The sequence below is a fragment of the Melanostigma gelatinosum genome (genome assembly GCF_949748355.1).
Source record: "Melanostigma gelatinosum genome assembly, chromosome: 11".
In the NCBI taxonomy this organism is placed as follows: domain Eukaryota; kingdom Metazoa; phylum Chordata; class Actinopteri; order Perciformes; family Zoarcidae; genus Melanostigma; species Melanostigma gelatinosum.
The window spans coordinates 24247790-24266826 of NC_136644.1; the positions used below are offsets into that span (position 1 = coordinate 24247790).

Consider the following 19037-nt stretch of genomic DNA (forward strand, 5'->3'; position numbering starts at 1 on the left):
AGAGCGGGTCCGACTGTCGGACCCTGCCGCAGTAGGGACTCTGGTGCTCTGAAACACTACCACGTACGTCCACAGGGACCGCCACAATCAACACAGAATGTAAGTTCCTTCTGGACAGTCTGAAGATGTTATGTGGATGTTGTTGAATGCTTTTTAATGTATGATGATTCACACTCATTGCAATATCAGTCACCTTTTGACACGTCAACGTTTTATAGATCTCTTTAATACCTCTTGTTTCAAACCTGCCTCCATGTTGTGTCATTATTTTCTCTACTTTGGTGTTTTGATTCCTGCATTGAACGCACTGTAGCGCTTCATTCAACCTTAACCTCCAACAGCTAGCGCCTTTCCTCCCTCCCTCCCTCCCTCAGGTACCAGTGTTCCCTCCCCCTCCTGCCGTTCCTCTCACCTCCCATCTGCTGCAGGACTCGCTGTCCTCCAGGTTCAGCTAAAAGTCCTGGCGGCGGCCCCGACCCCCGTCGAGCAGGAACCGATTTAGCCTCTCCATGTTTGGAGGCAAGCAGGGGGAGATGGGGGGGGAGGAGGAGGAGGAGGAGGAGGAGGAGGAGGAGGAGGAGGAGGAGGAGGAGGAGGAGGAGGGTGTTTGGTTGTTCTGCTGGCCTCAGCCAAACCTATGAGTCAGTCACTGCTGGGACTCTCAGCACTGAGCCGGTCCTCCCACCTTTACTGGACAATTCATTTCAGTTTCACGCTCGTAAAAAGTCATTTTTCCTTTTTGAGGTTCTTACGTTCTCACTTTCAGAATGATTAAGAATTGGTTTATGTTTCATGCTGATAAGCAGAAAGATATGAATGTAACTCTGGTGAGAGTGACTCTTGTTCTAATCCTTTGGACACACCCCGTCTAAACCCGAGCAGACAAACCTTTCACAGTTACATAATCATCCAAATTAGCAAAATGAGCTTGTTTGTCATACTAATGGGCGTTTTATTTTGTCAAACTACAAAATCAAATATTTCTTCATTTACAAATAACTCCGGTTATTCTTGAAAGGAAAATGTCCAGTTCATATTCCTCCTTTGAGTCTGAAACCAGGTTACTCCTGATTGGTTAGGCCGGCGTACTGATGAACGAGTGGCAAACTGTAAAGCGCTTTAGACACAAATGTAAATGCAGTTCAACTAAAAAGAGACAAAAAATGAATCTAAAAGAGAAAAAGGTACAAATTAACACAAAGAAGAAAAAAAAGGTACAGAGAGCTGTAAAACTGCAAAAAGAAAGAAACTCACAACAACAACCACAAAGAGACACAACATATCTACAAAAAGACTCAAAACAACCACAAAGAGACACAACATGACTACAAAAAGACTCAAAACAACCACAAAGAGACACAACATGACTACAAAAAGACTCAAAACAACCACAAAGAGACACAACATGACTACAAAAAGACTCAAAACAACCACAAAGAGACACAACATGACTACAAAAAGACTCGAAACAACCACAAAGAGACGCAACATGACTACAAAGATATGTAAAACAGCTGCAAAGAGACAAAGAAACTATTTACAGGGGAAAACAACCACAAAGCGACACAGAACAACGACAGACAAAGAAAGTACTACAAAAATACCAAAACGACAACAAAAAGAGGCCAAACATCTATAAAGTCTGAGTGATAGGCACATGTGTAGGAGAGGTGATGAGGCCTTTTGCACGTCTGTGCCCAAGACCCTTATTTCAGTCCTATGAATATTAGAAACAAGCTGTAATTCTAAGCTGGTTCTCGCCCCCAAACCCTGAAGTTTAAGTCGATCAGAACTGATATAATTGTATAAATTCACAGCTCTGCTTACGCTTCTGAAGAGCCCACAGGTAAAATACATGGACCACAGCACAGGTCAAAGGTCATCACCCCAAACTGAGAACGTCCCCGGGTTGTGAGCAGGTGGGAAAGCAGGGCAGAACGGTAGGGGGTGAGAAGGTCAACACAACTTCAAATGGACGGAAATGTCAGCACAGAAGTGGGAGGTCACGGGTTCGCTCCTCCGAAAACAGCCACCAGTGCTGATTAAGTGTTTATAGCGAGACGGTAGAGCCAGACACTCTCGACACCTGGGAACTTTCAAACTGGTCAACTGTTGAGAGCACACCTCGGCACGGCAGGCGTACAACTGCGACAATATTTCTGGCGGTCAAGCGGTCCAAGCTGTGAGAACACGTTGCCGACAAAGTGGACGTTGTCTTGCTCTCATTCGAAAAATGGTAAGAAAATGCCACTAAAGTGCCACTTACCGTCAGGTGTTGAAAGAGCCAGGCTCTCAGGATGTTGGTGGCCGCTTTGGGGAAGATGCCTCTTTTTTTGTTGTGCAGTTTGTCTCTGTCGGGGTCGTCGTCGTCGCCCGTGCTGGGAGAAGCCGCGCCGTTGTCCAGGCAGTCACCTGATCGACACACGGGGAAGGAAAAAAAAGAAGCGTGATTACTTTACAGTCACGGCAAGAGACAGATGTTTCCAAATATACCAAACATGTAGGGCTGGTTGGTACACATCTGATTAACGTCAATAACTTCACCCCGGCCTAAATCTCATGTTAAAAACTAGCCTTTAAAAAGCAATTCAACACCCAATGTCAGTTTTAACGCACCTCCTTCACATAACAGACAAAAAAAACACAATCGCTTGATTTCCTCTGGAAAAACACACAGAAAATATACTCTTTAAGTATAAAAACGCTTTAAATACACAAAGAAACTCACTGTTTTCACAACAATGAGCACATTGGCTATGAACTGAATATTCCTGGGAGGTTTAAGTGTATATATTTACCATATTTTCCTGTGGTTGCAAAGCGCTGCTATGCAGCTAGCTAACATTAGCACATTTCGCCCGGTGCACACGAGGCCTCTCAGCACTTTTCTGCCCATTAAAAAGGTGCCGAGCAAACACGTGCCTTTACTGGTGTACTTTCCCTGCACAGATTTCTTTTTCCCCAGTTGGATTCAAGCTGGTGACCCTGCAGTAACGCCGGCCTGCCCTGCTTTGTAACCCTCCCTTTCATTTCAACTGAAAACCCACTGAAAGCTGCCGGGCCGGTGTTTTTACTGCACTTTCTGTGCCCGTTTAATGAGGCTCATTTTCTCCTCCGTGTTTTTTAACAGCGCCGGACCAAGGTTAGGGCGACAGGCCCCGGCAACCTGCAGCAGGAGATCCAGGTCCTGCCGCCCTGCTCGGAGTCAGCGGCGGACCTGGCCCTCCCTCCACCCGAACAGAGGCAGAACTCTGCCGCGCAGCAGAGCCTGAAAAGGTGGAAATAATCATAAAAATGATGCGGAACTCCATAAACAAGCTCTCAGCCTCATTAGGCTGAACCGCAAGCTCCCCGAGGCTGATTTACACTCCACCCGCGCTCCCCCTCTCTCCTTAGAGAGCCAAAGACAGAGCGGCCCCACCCAACCTGCTAATGGTTTGTGACAACTCGGCTTCACAACAACCTGTGGAGTGAAAGGAGAAGGGAACGAAGATCGTGGGTGATGAAAAGAAGGACAGAAAATGATGGAGGACGATTCAGTCAAAGCTGCACGGTGGGCCATGGGGGGGGCAGGTGGGCCATGGGGGGGCACAGATGACGAGCAGAGACACAAAGAAGTGATGAGAAGAAGTGAAATGAACATAACCGGCCATCAATGCTCTCAAATATTCTCACACCGCCGCATCAGTTATGTTTCCATTCAAATGTTGCACGAATTTTCAGCAAATTTATGAATTTCCTGCAAAACGAAATGTGGATTAGTCCGCGTTTCCATCTATTTTAATGTGAAAATATCCAATAGAACATGACTTATTAAATCAAGCACCTGGAAGCCCAAAATGCACATTTCCAAACTCAGCCAAGATTAATATATATATTGTATTTCTTTTCTTTATGTCTGGCGTTTCTGCTTCGATGTTTTGATACAAAATTAGATGCACGAGTTAGTGCCAGTAAGTACTCCATTTAAAAGGAAAGGTGCAACATTTTTGTAAATTACACCTGTGTTCAAAAACACAGGTGTATGGAAATAACACCATAATTATAATGTCTGGAGACAAATGCGGTGTTTCAAAGGAAAGAGAAGTATTCTAGAAGCAGTAGAATCAGGACCAACGTCGTCTTTATCTCTGCTGTGTGACAGCCACGACCAATAGGATGCAGAACAACTGAGTGATAAACGACTTCATGGCGAGACAATGTAGCTTCGTGTGCGTTTGTCTTTTTAGAAATTAAACTGACCAAATATTTCACCATATGATTATGTTTCATTCCACCTGAACTTCACCAAAAGCCATGCCAATGGGAAGAAAAAGTTTGCCAAAGAATCATGAAAGTGTTCTTCCAACAGTCCTGCTCGTATGATGAAGATGATGAAGATGATGAAGATGATGAAGATGATGAAGATGATGAGGCTCTTTCTGCTCTGCACGTGTGCGATAAAGAGAAACAAACACACGAAGCAGTCCGGTCGTGCCGACTTGCCTCCTCTCCTCCATCGCTGCGCTCTTTAACAACTGTTTGTACGAAACTTTATTATCCGCGGTCGGTTGGACGTACGCTCACTGGAGAGGGAGAGAGAAGTAGAGAGTCTTTATTTTCCACCATGGACCATTGATCTTCTACTGACGGTGGGAGGGGTCAGGCGACTGGAAGCCAATCCAACGCTCTAATGAAGGTGACCTCACTGCTGAGGTCAGACATGGAATAAAAACACAGAGACGGACGGAGATGAAACTCAACGTGTCCTGCTGGGGGGATTTAAAGACGTATAGGAGGTTGGACTGGCGCTAAATACACAATACGGCCAAAGGTATGTGGACACTGGACCATGGATTAAAGCCTGCACTCGTCCGGTTCCAGCTGTTAAACCAGATGTTTGAATATGGCTGCAAGGGAGCATGAGTGAGGTCCAACACTGATGTTGCGTGATCACGTTGGGCTAACAGTGTTCCAGTTCATCCCGGATGCGATAGGTGGGGTTGAGGGCACGTTCTTCCGCACCAAACCCGGAAAAACATTCTTCTTTATGGAGCCGACTCTGTGCACCATTGTTTGAAACACAACTGTATGAAACATAAAGTTTTATCTCTGTTGGAACTAGGAGCTCAAACCAGGAAAAAAAGAAAACAAACCAAAAGTACACTTAATAATTATGTGGCCATCCAAGTCCTTTATGCCATTTAGTGCACTACAGCCCATTCATCAACCTATGCGGCTGCAGAGGTTATTATGTACAATCAATTATTCCAAAGTATATCATATATACTATTCCGAATTGGTCTAAAAATGCTTAATTTATCAACCTGCCGTTACCTGAACGGCAATAGAATTTAGGGATGTCATGATGCCAGAAATTTATTTGATACCAATACCAGTGAAATTACATGATTCTCAATACCTAATTCAACACCACGGTAAAATAAACCCCAAAAAAGCAATAAAGAAGAAGAAACAACAAGATACAGGGTGTGCATCAGGGAGCTTTAGAGGTGTTGTTTGGTATATCTTTGAATTTTGGACAGAATCTGGTTAGCTGTAGGCTCAACATACAGACATGAGATTGAAATCCCCTCATCTTATGGAGAGAAAGCAAACAAGTGTATATTCCTCTCTCTCTTCTACGACAGAGGGAGCCCATTCAAAGTGACAGTATTATGGTCGTCTCTGCTGAGGACATGTTTCTCTGTTTATGTTCCCCAGGATGGCAAATTAACACAGAGCACTGCGGCCAAAAATGCTGGAGAGTTTGGCTTTGGCTCCTGAGTTAGCAGATGTCATTTGAAGTCCTGCCGAACTGAGGTTTTTCAGTAACGTCAAAGAAATCTCTTATTCACCACATTTGGCTCCGTTGCCGAGGTCAACCGGGGAGCTGGCTGTGTGTAAGCGATGCTTAAACATCTACCAGCCAACAGAGAGAGAGAGCTGAAGCAGCTTGAGGTCTGGCTGCTGATACGTCCAGTCACAGGGAACCGTCTGATGAAGCAGATTTGCTTTCCAAGTGGAGGTGTGACAGTGGATCAAACTCTTGTAGCTTTAGTTATCCCCAAAACACGAAACCACAGCTTTGTATCCAACAAGCAAGCTGTTTACAGTAGTTCTGCAAGATCTGATGGAAACTGCAATGAACAGGTTGATCAATAATTGTGCTGTCGCCATCATTTTCACTTCTACAATGGTTCAAATATAGCTCGAGGACCAGAGTGGATTTAGTTGCATCCAACCAGCTGAACCCTCCTCCGATCGCCCCTTCCTTCTCAAGACTGCGGTAACGTGCAAAACCATTGACATGAATGTGTGAACATTTCATTGCAATCCATCCAAAACCACATTGGTCAGCCTGGTGGTAAGATAAATATTCAGGGGATCGCCTCGCATCTAGTAGATGTCGAGATATTTCACATAAAAGTCAGCGGATCGTCAAAGTCGGTGGGATTTATTCTTGGCAACATAAATAACTGGACGAAATGTTATGGCAGTCATTCAAACAGTTAAGACTATTCACTGAAAAGAAGACAAACCTTACGGTGGCGCTAGATAAGAAGGGATTCATCCTCTGAGGGTCTCGAATGACCAAAATGGTCGACCAACCGACCGACCGACTGACCGACTGACCGACTTCACCATCTCTAGAACCGCCATCGTGCCGCCATCAGCATTCAACAACTTCCATTAGCACCATCGGCTTTTTGTCCAAAACCCCCAACAGAGTTGTTGAAAGTTCACAAAATAACAGCAGTCTTTGCTATGAAATGGCATTCAGATGTTACTGTCCAGTAAAGCAGCAGATACTCATCACTCATAGAACAAGCAGAACACCACAGGAACATTTCTGCAGAACGACAGATGAAAGAAATCCTTAATGACAAAAAACATTAGGAAGCTTGTGAAACAGAAACCAGCGGGAAAAGAAACACACAGCCGAAGTCTGTCTCGCTATTAAGGCTGATGTACGTTGGGACTGTAAACGCTTGATTAACAAATCTCCCATTGAATCAAACTCAGCCTGTTTGTTGAAGGTCAGACTCGCCCCCACAGCCGTGTGAACCTGTGACTGTGGGCAGCAGATAGAGAAACCACAGGACCTGCTTCAGTTGGCCCGCTAGCAGATGCATGCTAACAGAACCGGCTGGACTGAGACCAGCAGCATGGAGCCAGAGCTGTGCATTTTTCTAAACAGGTTCTAAACCATGCTCACAGGTTCCATGGAGCATGGTTTCATCTGGACCCTGGTCCTTCCTCCGTTAAAGGGTTTTTTTTGGGGAGTTTTTCCTGTTCTGATGTGAGGGTTCCAGGACAAGAGGATGTCAAACGTGTACATATTGTAAAGCCCTCTGAGGCAAATTTGTAATTTGTGATTTTGGGCTGTACAAAAATAAATTGAATTGAATTGAATTAAACCAAAATGAAGTAAAAGTAGATGGAAACATATTTTGTGAAACGCTTATGTCCATGTCTTCATACACAGCACTGTATATACTTTGTGTACTGCATATTTACTTGTACAAAGTATACTTTTTGTGTATTTACACTGTAAAATCGGAACATATATGAATTCTGTTAATGCCCGTTTCAGTGTGAGTGTGTTCACTGCATGCTGTGGTATTTCTGTTTCCCCCTCTGTGTGTGTGTGTGTGTGTGTGTGTGTGTGTGTGTGTGTGTGTGTGTGTGTGTGTGTGTGTGTGTGTGTGTGTGTTCTGGGACATAAAGCTCCCTTTCTTCCAGCTCGGCTCGTTGCTCACATCGTCTGTCAGCCTTCATCACTCTCTCACTCCCTCTTTCTCTCTACCGTCTCCCTTTATTTTCAAACTCACGAGATGTTTAACATGTCGGAAAACCTCTTTCACCCTTTACAAACTCTCTCTCACACACACACACACACACACGCAACCAAGTACATATTAGAGGTTCTATTTTATGGATCTTTACATTTCTCCTCCACTACATCTCAGAGGTAAATATTGTACTTTTCACCAATGATGCATTGGTGTAGATTAAACTGGATAACTGGTTATAAAGGAGTTAAAAACATCTTGAAAGCAGGACATTTAATTGTAGTGCGTATTTTCACAGTGTGGTATTTGTAAAACATAAAGATGTGCAAACACGGATGGTGGATGTGGAGCTCCGTCAGTATTCTCACCGTGTTCGCTGCTGTTGTCTCCGCTGTAGGACGTGTGTCCACCGCTGGACGGTCCCGGCGTCCCGGCCGACCGGATCGATGCCGCGTCGTCGTGATCTCTGCTCCATGAGCTCTGCAGGGAGGAAAAGACACAGGAGGACAAGCATGAAACATTTACAGTGAGACTAAAAATGGTTAATTACAACAAGTAAAACAAATAATTTGCAAGTCAAAACCATGTAAATAGATATTATTAACAATGATTTTTATGATGTAGTTTGCAAAGACATTCAGTAGATATCTCTTTGGGGCTCAGACTCAGAGCAGCGCCACCCACAGAAAGTCAAACCTGAACAAACTTAAGAGCATCATTGTCCCACCCACTCTGTTTGATTGACAGGTGATCTCTGAGGAAACACCTCATCTACGAGGGCTCTGCAGTCACAAAGACGGAGACTTAAAAACAACAACAAGAAGGATTATCAGTGTATCATCCAACCGGAGGCACTTGAAAATGAAACCAGCGCTTTGGAGCTGCTGGTCATCCGACACTAAGCCGCAGGAGTTCACACTTCTGGGTGATTAAAGGGTTAAAAGGCCTGACAAGTGGCTGCTGGGAGCTGATTTAAAACCTGCTCTGCTGGCTCGGAAAACAGACACAACCTGACTTTTCACCGCTATTATTCCCGCTTAAGAGAGAGAAGCCTTCACGAGTCCGAGAGAAGAAAAGAAAAAGGATCAGTGTGTGTGTGCGTGTGCGTGTGTGTGTGTGTGTGTGTGTGTGTGTGTGTGTGTGCGTGTGTTACCTGCGGTCAGACAGATGAACACACTGCTCATATTCCATTTTCCCTTTTTTGGGGGATTTCAACATCTCAGTTTTGTTAAATAAACCCTGCAGAGCCGCTTAGATTGCAGCCAAAAAATGGAATAATATAGTTTGACAAAACAGTCTGAACTCAACTCAAAGGTGTGGAACGTGAGTCACCTCTCTGAGCAACCAGAGCTCGTGGCAGGAGGTGGAGCGGTAACAACTGGATATATTTGGGCTCGCCTTTATGCATAACACTGGGTCTGGAACCAAACTCCTGTCGAGGGGCCGGACTCATTGTCTGAGCTGTCCAGGCTGAGAGGAGTTCTGTAAGCTGTTCGAGTTCCTCCTGGAGAACCAGAGGGTCGCCACGAAGCGGCTACAAGGTGCTGAGTGTCGGGCCTTCTAATGCCCCTTTTCCACTGGACAAAAACCCACGAACACCCACTAAGATGTGGCTTGTGTCTTCAGTGGGAAATGTTACAATCGGCATTCATTCCATGGACAAATGACAAAGGAGCTACTGGCAGCTAAGGGCGGGGCTTAGGTGTGTGTGTGCCGTGAGGCTGTGTGACATATAAATGAATATATCATTAAATGAACAGGGATTTGGACGACTATTGTAATTTACGAACATACAAAACAAACAATTAACAATTAACTGGCGACCTGGACTGAGGATATTGTCATGGAGGAACTCCTGAACCGGACCAACAATGTCGCGTTGAGTTTGGGAACAGTGCCTGACAGAGCGGGGCAGTAGTCAGTTTCCAGGAAGTGGCGGTGAGCTCACCTGATCCATGTTGTTCCCCGAGGACCTGATGAAGTCCTCGCTGTCCGATTTGTTGCCGTCTTTGTCGTCCATAACCAGATCGATCGGCATTTTCCCTTTCAGACAGCTGATGTATCGATGACAGAAGTTATCACAAAGCTCATGAACCTGGAAGTAAAACGTACACGAAGATGAAACATCTTAACACAGTCAGTACAATTTAAAAACACTTTCCGTCATTACAAGAGTCTCAGTAGCTGTAGTTCCATAAGAGACCAAAATAGTTTAAAAAATATATATATATATATGTATATATACAGTATATATGTACTGTCTGTTTATTATATAGTTTACAAGTACTGTACTTAAGTACAAATTTGACATACTTGTACTTTACCGTTTCCATGTCATGCTACTTTATACTTCTACTTCAGGTACATTTCAAAGGGGAATTGTGTACTTTTCACTCCACTACATTTATTCAAAACTTTCTGCTTTCATAAAAACACATGCTATACTAAAATCATATGATGCAGTATTGTAGGATAGTACTAGTAGTACACAAAGTATCTAAAATTGGCTCTACATTGACACATTACACAGATATTGCATGTACCCATAAGTGATATTCCATAACAATAAAACACTCTAAGAGAAGCCATTATGCCGGTGAATACTTTGACTTTTTTGTAGCACTGTGGTATGTATGCTTCTACTGCACGTAGGTCTATAACTAAATAAAGATATTGAAATTCTAGGGACATAACAGTGGTATCGGAATCATTTTAAATGACTGTTTTTTGTTGAGGATTAAACTTGGATGAGCAGCACAGTGAACATCTTTGCTGCGTTAATCTCATTACTTGATATTCGACAACAGACGCTGTGAGATCTGAGAGAATCTGACCTTCTCCAGCTCCAGGAGGTGGAAGCGCAGCACTTGTATCGACTGTACCATCTGCAAAAGAAACAAAAGACAATAATACACAAATGAGACCAAAATAAACACTTTCATAAGACAATAGTATTTACAATCATAACGGTTTAGTTTCAGAGTAATATCTCACCAAATTATCCAGCTCTGGATTTGATGAAAATAAAGGCCTTTCTGATCGGATCTAGACACAGAACAAAAGTATTACAGTCATTAAACAACACAGTCCACTGGCCTGTGGCCCCGGACCCTGAGGCCCTGTTTATTCCGTGGCCCTGGCCTCCACAGCTGGTGCCCGAGCTACGATGCTCAACACGCTGTTCTCCGAAACGCCAGAACAAAACATTACCGGAGTGTTACCGGAAAAAACTCCATAAAAAAACCCTCCACAGACAAAACATGCAACATTTTAATCAACTATAGTCAAACTATTTAAACAACTAATTATATTATAACGAAACAAAGGTTGAACATTCTGTAAACACGTTGATTTGGATGGCAATATATTTACTCAAATGTAGATTTTTAAGATCTCCTGTTTTTTAATGATTTAAAAAACAAATTGGCCGTCTTTCTAAAATCCTCAGACATGTTAACAGTATTTGACTTCCTAATTTGACTTATTTGCATTCTTCAGCCGGCACCTAGTTACAAAAATAACCGAGCACCGCGAAAGCGCTTGCGGAGCTTTCACGCTTTCTGCAAACGTAATTTCTGTCTCCCGCATCCCTGACGGTTTATTTAGTCGTAGTGCAGTGTTTACACACCGTTTCTAGTGTTTGTTAAGTGAACAAAATGAGCACTTTCATCACGGGCTAATAAAGGCACAATGCACAGAAAGTGGGATCATAAGGGTGTCGTTGGGGTCCCACAGCTCATTTAGGCCCAGGGGCCCCCCTCAAGGATTAATCCGGCCCTGGCCCCGTCTGATCCTGCAGATCTGCTCTGCAATAACTCCGAGACGTGGATGAAATGTGTGCTTCTGTACCTGTTTGGAGAAGACGGCGATGTCCTCGTTGAAGGAGTCCGAGGAGCAGACGTCTCCTCCGGCCACACCGCTCTCTCTCGGCGTGCAGGTCGCCAATTCACATTTTTCAAAAATCAGTGCGAGCAGAGGGAATAAAGGATGTCTGAGAGAGAGAGAGAGAGAGAGAGAGAGAGAGAGAGAGGGAGGGAGGGGGGAGGGAGGGGGTCAGCTCAGACTGTAACACAAATTTCCTGCTGCTTCAAACTCTCCCAGAAACCTTCAAGTGGCTCCAAGATTCAGAATAATAATCTTTAGAGACTTCTATTAACAAATAAAAAGGACACAATTAAAATCCTTTAGATTTCTTTCACCCCTATACAATGAAGGCAATGGACTTGCGTTTGTATAAAACATAAATGATTATACTTCTTTACGGTGTCCTAAAACACAAGGTCTATATATACTTTTTAAAGGGACTACTTCTTCAGTACGTCCAATCAGTGGAGAAACAAACATTGTTTTGGGGCGGATGAAGAAATCTCAAAATCTTGACAAATAAAACCAAAACTATCTGCACGGTACCACCGGTAGGAAGTGTGACGATGTTTTAAAGAAATCCGGGGAGGAAGCACAACTTGGATCTGTCATGAAGCACAAAGCAGGTGCTGCTGATGCGCCGCAGCTTTAATATACTGTCCCGCTAACTCAGGACAACCCGCTCTGCTAAAGCACACAAGTTCAAAATAGATATATTTACCGCGTCTACATTTTTAAAATCAAGCAAAAGGAAACTCAATGACGAGTTAAAAATAACTTGGTTACATTTCTGTAAAAAGTAAGTTTCCACATTTAGAAGGCGACGCTGACTCCAGGAAGTCAATCTCATTTGTTTATTGTGATACGAGTCTGCTCAGAAACTAAAAGCTAAAAACAACGTTCCCGTAATCTAAACAGGAAAATAAAAGCATGCGTTACATGTTTGTGTTGTTTTTTAAATTAAGGACTCGTTCGACGCATCTTTGAAGTTGGTTAAAACAATACTAAAGTAGTTTAGAGTCATAACTAATTCAAGCTTGGATTGAATTCTATTTTGCTTCCATTTTATCGTTGAATAACAAGGAACCCTTTCACAAACATGTTTCTATTTAACTGAAGAAATATAATTTACATTCAGATTCATGCATCCGGTCTTGTGTTGATGCCGAGGTCAAAATGTTTTATCAAAAATATATAGTTGATTGTCATTAGCTTTGAAATGAAAGGAGATGCCATGACGCGGTTAATGATGTTTTTACGATGGAAAGACCCCAGAATCGAACCCTGAGGAACTCCAAACAAGTTCTAGTTTGAGGTGACGCTACAATAAAACATGGAGGGAGCGAGAGCAGACTTAGCCCTGTAACAAAGACAGGCTTAAATGAAGTAATCTGATTATTGGCCATAATCTGGTTACTGTGTCCCTGTGAACACAGCCGGTAGAGCTGGACCCAAATATTTATCGGCGTTTCAGCTATTTGTTTGAACCTAAAATGTGTCAAATGTGAGGCTTTGCTGCTTTCATCCATCATATGTGATAATAAACTGAATATCTTCAGGTTTACGGGTCGTTGGCCGGAACAACGAGCGACCTCAATGCAACACCAGCTTGGGAATTAGCTTTTTTCAGTATTTGTCATTTTATAGACAAAACAATGAATGGTGATAATGGTGATAAAGAAATCAATCAGTTAATTTATTAATTAATTTATGCAAGTATTTACTCAAGTACTGTTCTTATGTGCTGTAAAAAAACTACCTGTTTATTTCATGGTCAATTTTATACTTCTATTCCAATACATTTTAGATGGAAACAATGTACTTTTCTACCACAGTTCCTTACATTAATTGAACAGCTGTAGTCAATGTTTTCATATACAGTTATATACAAAACCTACAATTAGATTATCAAGAAAGCAGCAACACATTACTCGATTACTTAAATTACTCCATTTTTAAATCCTCTTATTGGCTTTTTAAGGCACTACTGTATATTTCTCCTCTCAGGTTTTGGGAATAAGCCAGAATAAGACGAGGAGCTGGTGAAGGTGCTGTTAGTTACTGTTGTCTGATGAGCTGCGATCTGTAACAACTCTATCTCCAGTTAGATATAAGTCAGAAACCTTCTTGTTTTCTCAGGCCTATAAACATATATAATGATCATACATAACTGTGATCATATAACCTGCATTTCTACGCATTTATTTCCCTATAAACATTTAAAATGGCTCCACCTCGCTCACCGACACGAGTCACTTTTCTGCATCATGAGAACTTTTACTTTTGATGCTCAAACTTGTATTTTTACTGAAGTAGCGTTTTGAATGCAGGGCTTTTACTTGCAGTGAAGTTTTCTTCATACTGAAGTGCTGCTACTTTTACTCAAGTAAACTTCTTCCGCCGTCTGTTTCTGTGTTGACCTCAAACAAGCAGCAGGCCTCACTTCATCACACACACACACGCACGCACGCACACACACACACACGCACACACGCACACACACACACACACACACACACACACACACACACACACACACACACACACACACACAGATAATGTTGGTCTGGCTCAGCTCGGCCTGGAATGGAACAGCGAGTAGCTCAGTCCCAAACAGTGAGAAGCTAAACAGATGAATCAAACAGGAAGCTACACCAAGAAACTGTTTTCACAGAAGAAGAAAACTGTTCTGAAAAGCCGTTTTTGTCCTCATCGGTCCGGTCTTTTTCCCCCCACAGTGTGTGTAAACTCATCATACCCATAAATGGAGTCTTTGTCCCTCTTGACGGCGTCCCCAGCTGTGGCGCCAATGCTGCTGCTGGTGTGGGTGGACTGGGCGGACTGGTGTGGAGGGTATGGACCAGCAGCAGCGGCGGCGGCGGCGGCGGCGGCAGCAGCAGCAGCCAGGTGCACGGCCTGCAGAGAGCGGGCGGCGTGGTGGTGGTGGTGATGGTGGTGTGGGTCTCCATACACCCCACCCACGCCCTCCAGCCCGTAGTGGGCCAAGTCTTCATACTGAAACACAGATAAGAGACGGGTGACCTCTGACCTCCTGAGTCCTCAAGTAGGAGCTGTTCGCTGACCTCAGCGGAGGTCGAAACGCAGATACATTTGAACGATAAATGTGTTGAAACAAACTGTGTGCAGAGTTTAGACGTTTCGCGGACGATCTCAGAAACACCATGAAATGGCACAAACTGACAGACACAAAAATCTGTTCATGGAAAAAAAAAGAAACGCTAGTTTCACCAATTTTGTCCCTAAAAACAAAAAGAGACAGACTCTTCTGAAAAGGAGAATGAAGTGTTTTTTCCATTTATGTAAAAGAAAAGATTCTAACACAACAATATAATACAATGTAATGGAACAAAACCCCAAAAGCGACCAGAGAGAAGATTCAAGGACTCTCACAAACAGTGTGCAAACAACTAGCTGCAGCTGTTCCTGTTATTATGTCCACCCTCTTGTCTATTTACTCTCATGTGACAAATAGTGTGATGCTTTGCAACAAAAAAATATGCATTAAAAAGGTTTAAACATCCAGTCACAATCTTAAATCACATTAGTATGCCGTTATAACAATTTAAAAGTAATTCAGTATGTTAACTTTTAGAAAAACATCCTGACACCTCTTGAACTTTTCCACATATTAAATACAGACAAATTAACATTGTTAATTAAAACGTCTCTGAAAAGCTAAACTGGAATATTTAATTGGTTGGCACTGTGCAGGTGTTCCTGTTATTATGGCCACCCCTGGTTTATTTACTGTGAAAGAGTTTTTAAACTTTTAAAACACCAATTACATTTTCAGATAAAAACAATACTTCTGCTTTTTAAAAAACCCGCCTGACACTTGAAACAACAGTGTGTCTGCACTGGGGATTCTCTATGAAGGGGGTGGACAAAATAACATGAACACTTTAAAACGTGATGCAGTCTAATGTAAAAACGTCTCTGATATTTATAAGAGGTAGAATGTTTCTGTCAGACTGAAATGTGTGTTATTCATTTTGAATTACAAGTTGTCCGTAAACTTCTAGATTTTCTCAAAAACTTTATAAACTCTAAAGACTTAACGGACAGAAATCTATTTTATTTTTTAGAAAGAAAACAGGAATTGTTCTAAAATGTTTATGCCTATTAAGTATGTACATGTATACATTCTTTGGTTTTGTAGTAAATCAAAACAAGTTTTAACTTTGCAATACAATATACATATTACCTATATAAAAATAAAAATATAAAAATGGCCTTATTCCAACAGAAGTCAGTTTGCTTTTTAATTGAAGCAACTAAAGTTTGTTTCTCTTTTAAAGGGTGTGTTTTGTGGGTCTTTGTGTTTTTAATTTACACTAATTTCAAAAAAGACTGTAAAATGTTTAATCTCCAAATAAACAAGAAAAAATACATTTTAAAAAGAAAAATTATAATTTCTAAATTCTAAAAAACATGGTTTTAGTTGTATTCCTGTAAATAACCTGATATATTTAAATAATCACTGTATGGCTGTTATTTTTAACTTCCAATGCTAAAAAGGCAAACAATTAGAATGTTGTTTCAACAATGTATTGTTCTTATGAGTTCTTCTTTGTTGAAAACATCTCTCGTGGTGCCGTTTGTTTCCTTATTTTAGTTTATTTTCCTGATTTAACATCTGCAGCAACAGGTTTCCACTGTGACGCGTGAGTTAGGAAACATAATAAGTCAGATATTTTACGTTATAAAGAACTTTTTACGTTCAAAAAGTTGAGCGGAAGCTCTCACTGTCTTTATGTCTCTGTGTGCATGTGATCGGATTCGAGCGATCACTGATCAACAAAACGCAGTTTAAACTTTGACCTCGACAAACAGCCGCCTGCGTGAACTAAAGTTCGAATATTAGAAATGTTTTCCTGTTAAAACAACTTTATTGAACAGTTTGTGTGTCGCAGTTCATCAGCTCCGGTTGGGCAGATTTAATCAGCCGTGAAACAAATATAAGAAGAGTTTTATTTCTTTATAATCTCCGCGGCATAAGCACAAACGGCCGACACACACACACCGGCTGCACCGCCAACAAACAGTCCGCTGCACGTGCAACACAATATATGTAGATATGAGTTAATAGAGCGTCAAGTGTTTCCTCTAAAATCTGTTAAAACAGGTTTTAGTTTGATTAAAAAAAGGTTGCAATGCTCATAAGTTTTGTTGGTGAAATGAAATGATTCGTTCATTTTAAAACTTTTCTCATCAATCAAAACTGAGGCACAAACTCTAAAAGGAACAAATACTTTGTACAACATGTATTTCTACAAATCAGCAACTTTTATAATCCAAAATCAATTCATTTAGATCCATAAAATAATTTCTGTTTACAAGTTTGTCTTTAGTTCTCACTGAGTGTGAAGTGAATCTAATTAAATTAAAGCTCCGTCAGTGTTTCACTTTTATTATTCATTTAAAAAAGTTTCGGTTTTAGAAACGTGTAGATGGATGTGTTTCTTTTTAAATAAATATGTTAATACGAATACATAAAGGCTTATATTAAACTGTGTCATATTGGTTGAAAAAAAGCTTTCAAAAAGACAACCATTAAATTAAGCTTACCTAATAAAAGTTAAATTGATTATTACGCACGAGAGAAAGTTTTAATCACTAGCTCGTGAAATAAATTAAAATGGCAAATTTAATTTTGCTTTAATAAACAAAGTTAATATTAATAAAAACAAGTATGTTTCCAAATATGGTTAATGTATTTATTTGTTGAATAGTTTTAATCTAGTTTCGTCTCAGTTTTGTGTCAATTTAAAGAAAAGTGGTTCACTGTTCTCCACAAATCCAAACCCAGTTCATCATCAAACTCGAGCCGCAGAAGAAGCACCGTCCTCTCTCTCATCATCTCTCTGCGCTCGAATTAAAAAGTGGATTTTTACGCACCCGTTGCGCCATCGGCCCCGTCTCTCCGCCCGGACTCCAGGTGACTCCTGCGGGGCAAAACACACATCCAACTCCCCGGTACCGGAGCGTTAATCACTTAATCCCGTGTGTAACGGAGTCCAGCCGCGAAGAGAAACGCACAAACACACAGAGAGCAGCAGCAGGTCCCTGCAAGCTCCGCTCAGCTCTCCACGGGAACCGACCAACCGACCGACCGACGGCGACACTCCGCCACCAGAAGCACGAGCCCGGGGCAGACGCTGTCCTATTCCCGGCCTCCAGCTCCAAGCAACAACCGACCACCGACCACCCAACCAACCGCTCAGTCAGCAGGCCAAATCCGATCAGGTTACATCCAAACCGGGGGGGAGACAAAGTGAGGCGGACCCGCCCGCTGCGCTCTGAGCCGGGCCGTGCGGCGCTGTCTTCTGCGCGGAGGTGCGTTCAAATCCCCATCGCAGCTCCGGCGCAGCGGCTTCCTCCTTCCTCAGAGCAGGCCGTCGGGGTGTGAGGGGAGGGAGGGGTGGGACGAGAGTGAATAGTTTCTTTTCCCCACTTAAAGGAGCAGAGACTCCCTGCGCGTCCCCGCAGCTACCACGAGATGTGCCAAGGCGCGCAACCGCGAGGTGCACTGGATAAGGGAATGTGAGGGGACAAATATGTCTCCACTCCACGTTGTTATTGGGGGGGGACAAAAAAGTTATGACAACTTAGGAATTCATTGCGACTACAGAAATAACTTTGGTGTGTCGATGGAATATGTCAAAGTAAAAAGAAAAACCTTCAGGGGCCCGAAGACTTCTGGTTTACAATGTGGCAGTGTTTCTGTGGTTATTTGATGAACCGCAAATGTGTTATTAAAACTGTCTGAAATGAGAGGGGCCCAGAGGAGACACCTGTAGTATTACATAAGATTGAGGACCTCATTTTGCAGAGGGGCCCCGAGTTAGAATCCAGTTTTGTGGCTTTTGTTACTTTAGTTTATGTTATGGACATGCTGCATAAACAATGAATGCATGGGAGAAATGGGGGTCAACAGGGATCCACAGCACATCAGGGGCCGCATGCAAAGGTTAATACGGCCCGAGTTAAAAGTATAGAATAAACTGTCTGCAGTAAATAGATACATATCAAATGCGTACTAGCAATAACAATAATATCTTATTTGACAAATATATTTTTGCACTTTTGATTTTCCTTTTAAACGCGAAACACATGATTTACAACTGAAACACTTTTTAAATGATTGACAGCAGAATTTCATGATTGAGGCAGATATGTTTTGAAAAAATAACACTAGAATATTCAGATAGTCTAAGAGTCGACTGCACTTGTTCTAAATAAAGAAGATGAATCTGTTTAAGAAAGGAATAATGTAAAAGTTTAAATGTGGGAAAGAAAACAAACTGCTCTTCACTTCGTTTGCACAGACTGCTGAACTCTTGTGCGCATGCCCCATCTGGTGTTTGTAACGTGTCA

The 19037-nt window shown here is 42.2% G+C and overlaps 1 protein-coding gene across 1 annotated transcript in view; it reads right to left on the bottom strand.

Moving 5' to 3' along the window:
• The window catches only part of meis1a (Meis homeobox 1 a), a 36809-nt gene extending 18764 nt beyond the window's left edge, over positions 1–18045 (bottom strand). Inside the window, exons 1-8 of the mRNA XM_079278391.1 lie at positions 17559–18045; positions 14398–14654; positions 11625–11766; positions 10770–10820; positions 10610–10660; positions 9724–9870; positions 8144–8255; positions 2267–2412 (exon numbers count right to left, since the gene is read on the bottom strand). Coding sequence (XP_079134517.1) covers positions 2267–2412; positions 8144–8255; positions 9724–9870; positions 10610–10660; positions 10770–10820; positions 11625–11766; positions 14398–14654; positions 17559–17570 — 918 coding nt within the window. The 5' untranslated portion in view covers positions 17571–18045. The remainder of the gene's footprint in view (positions 1–2266; positions 2413–8143; positions 8256–9723; positions 9871–10609; positions 10661–10769; positions 10821–11624; positions 11767–14397; positions 14655–17558) is intronic.
• Positions 18046–19037: the final 992 nt, after the last annotated feature.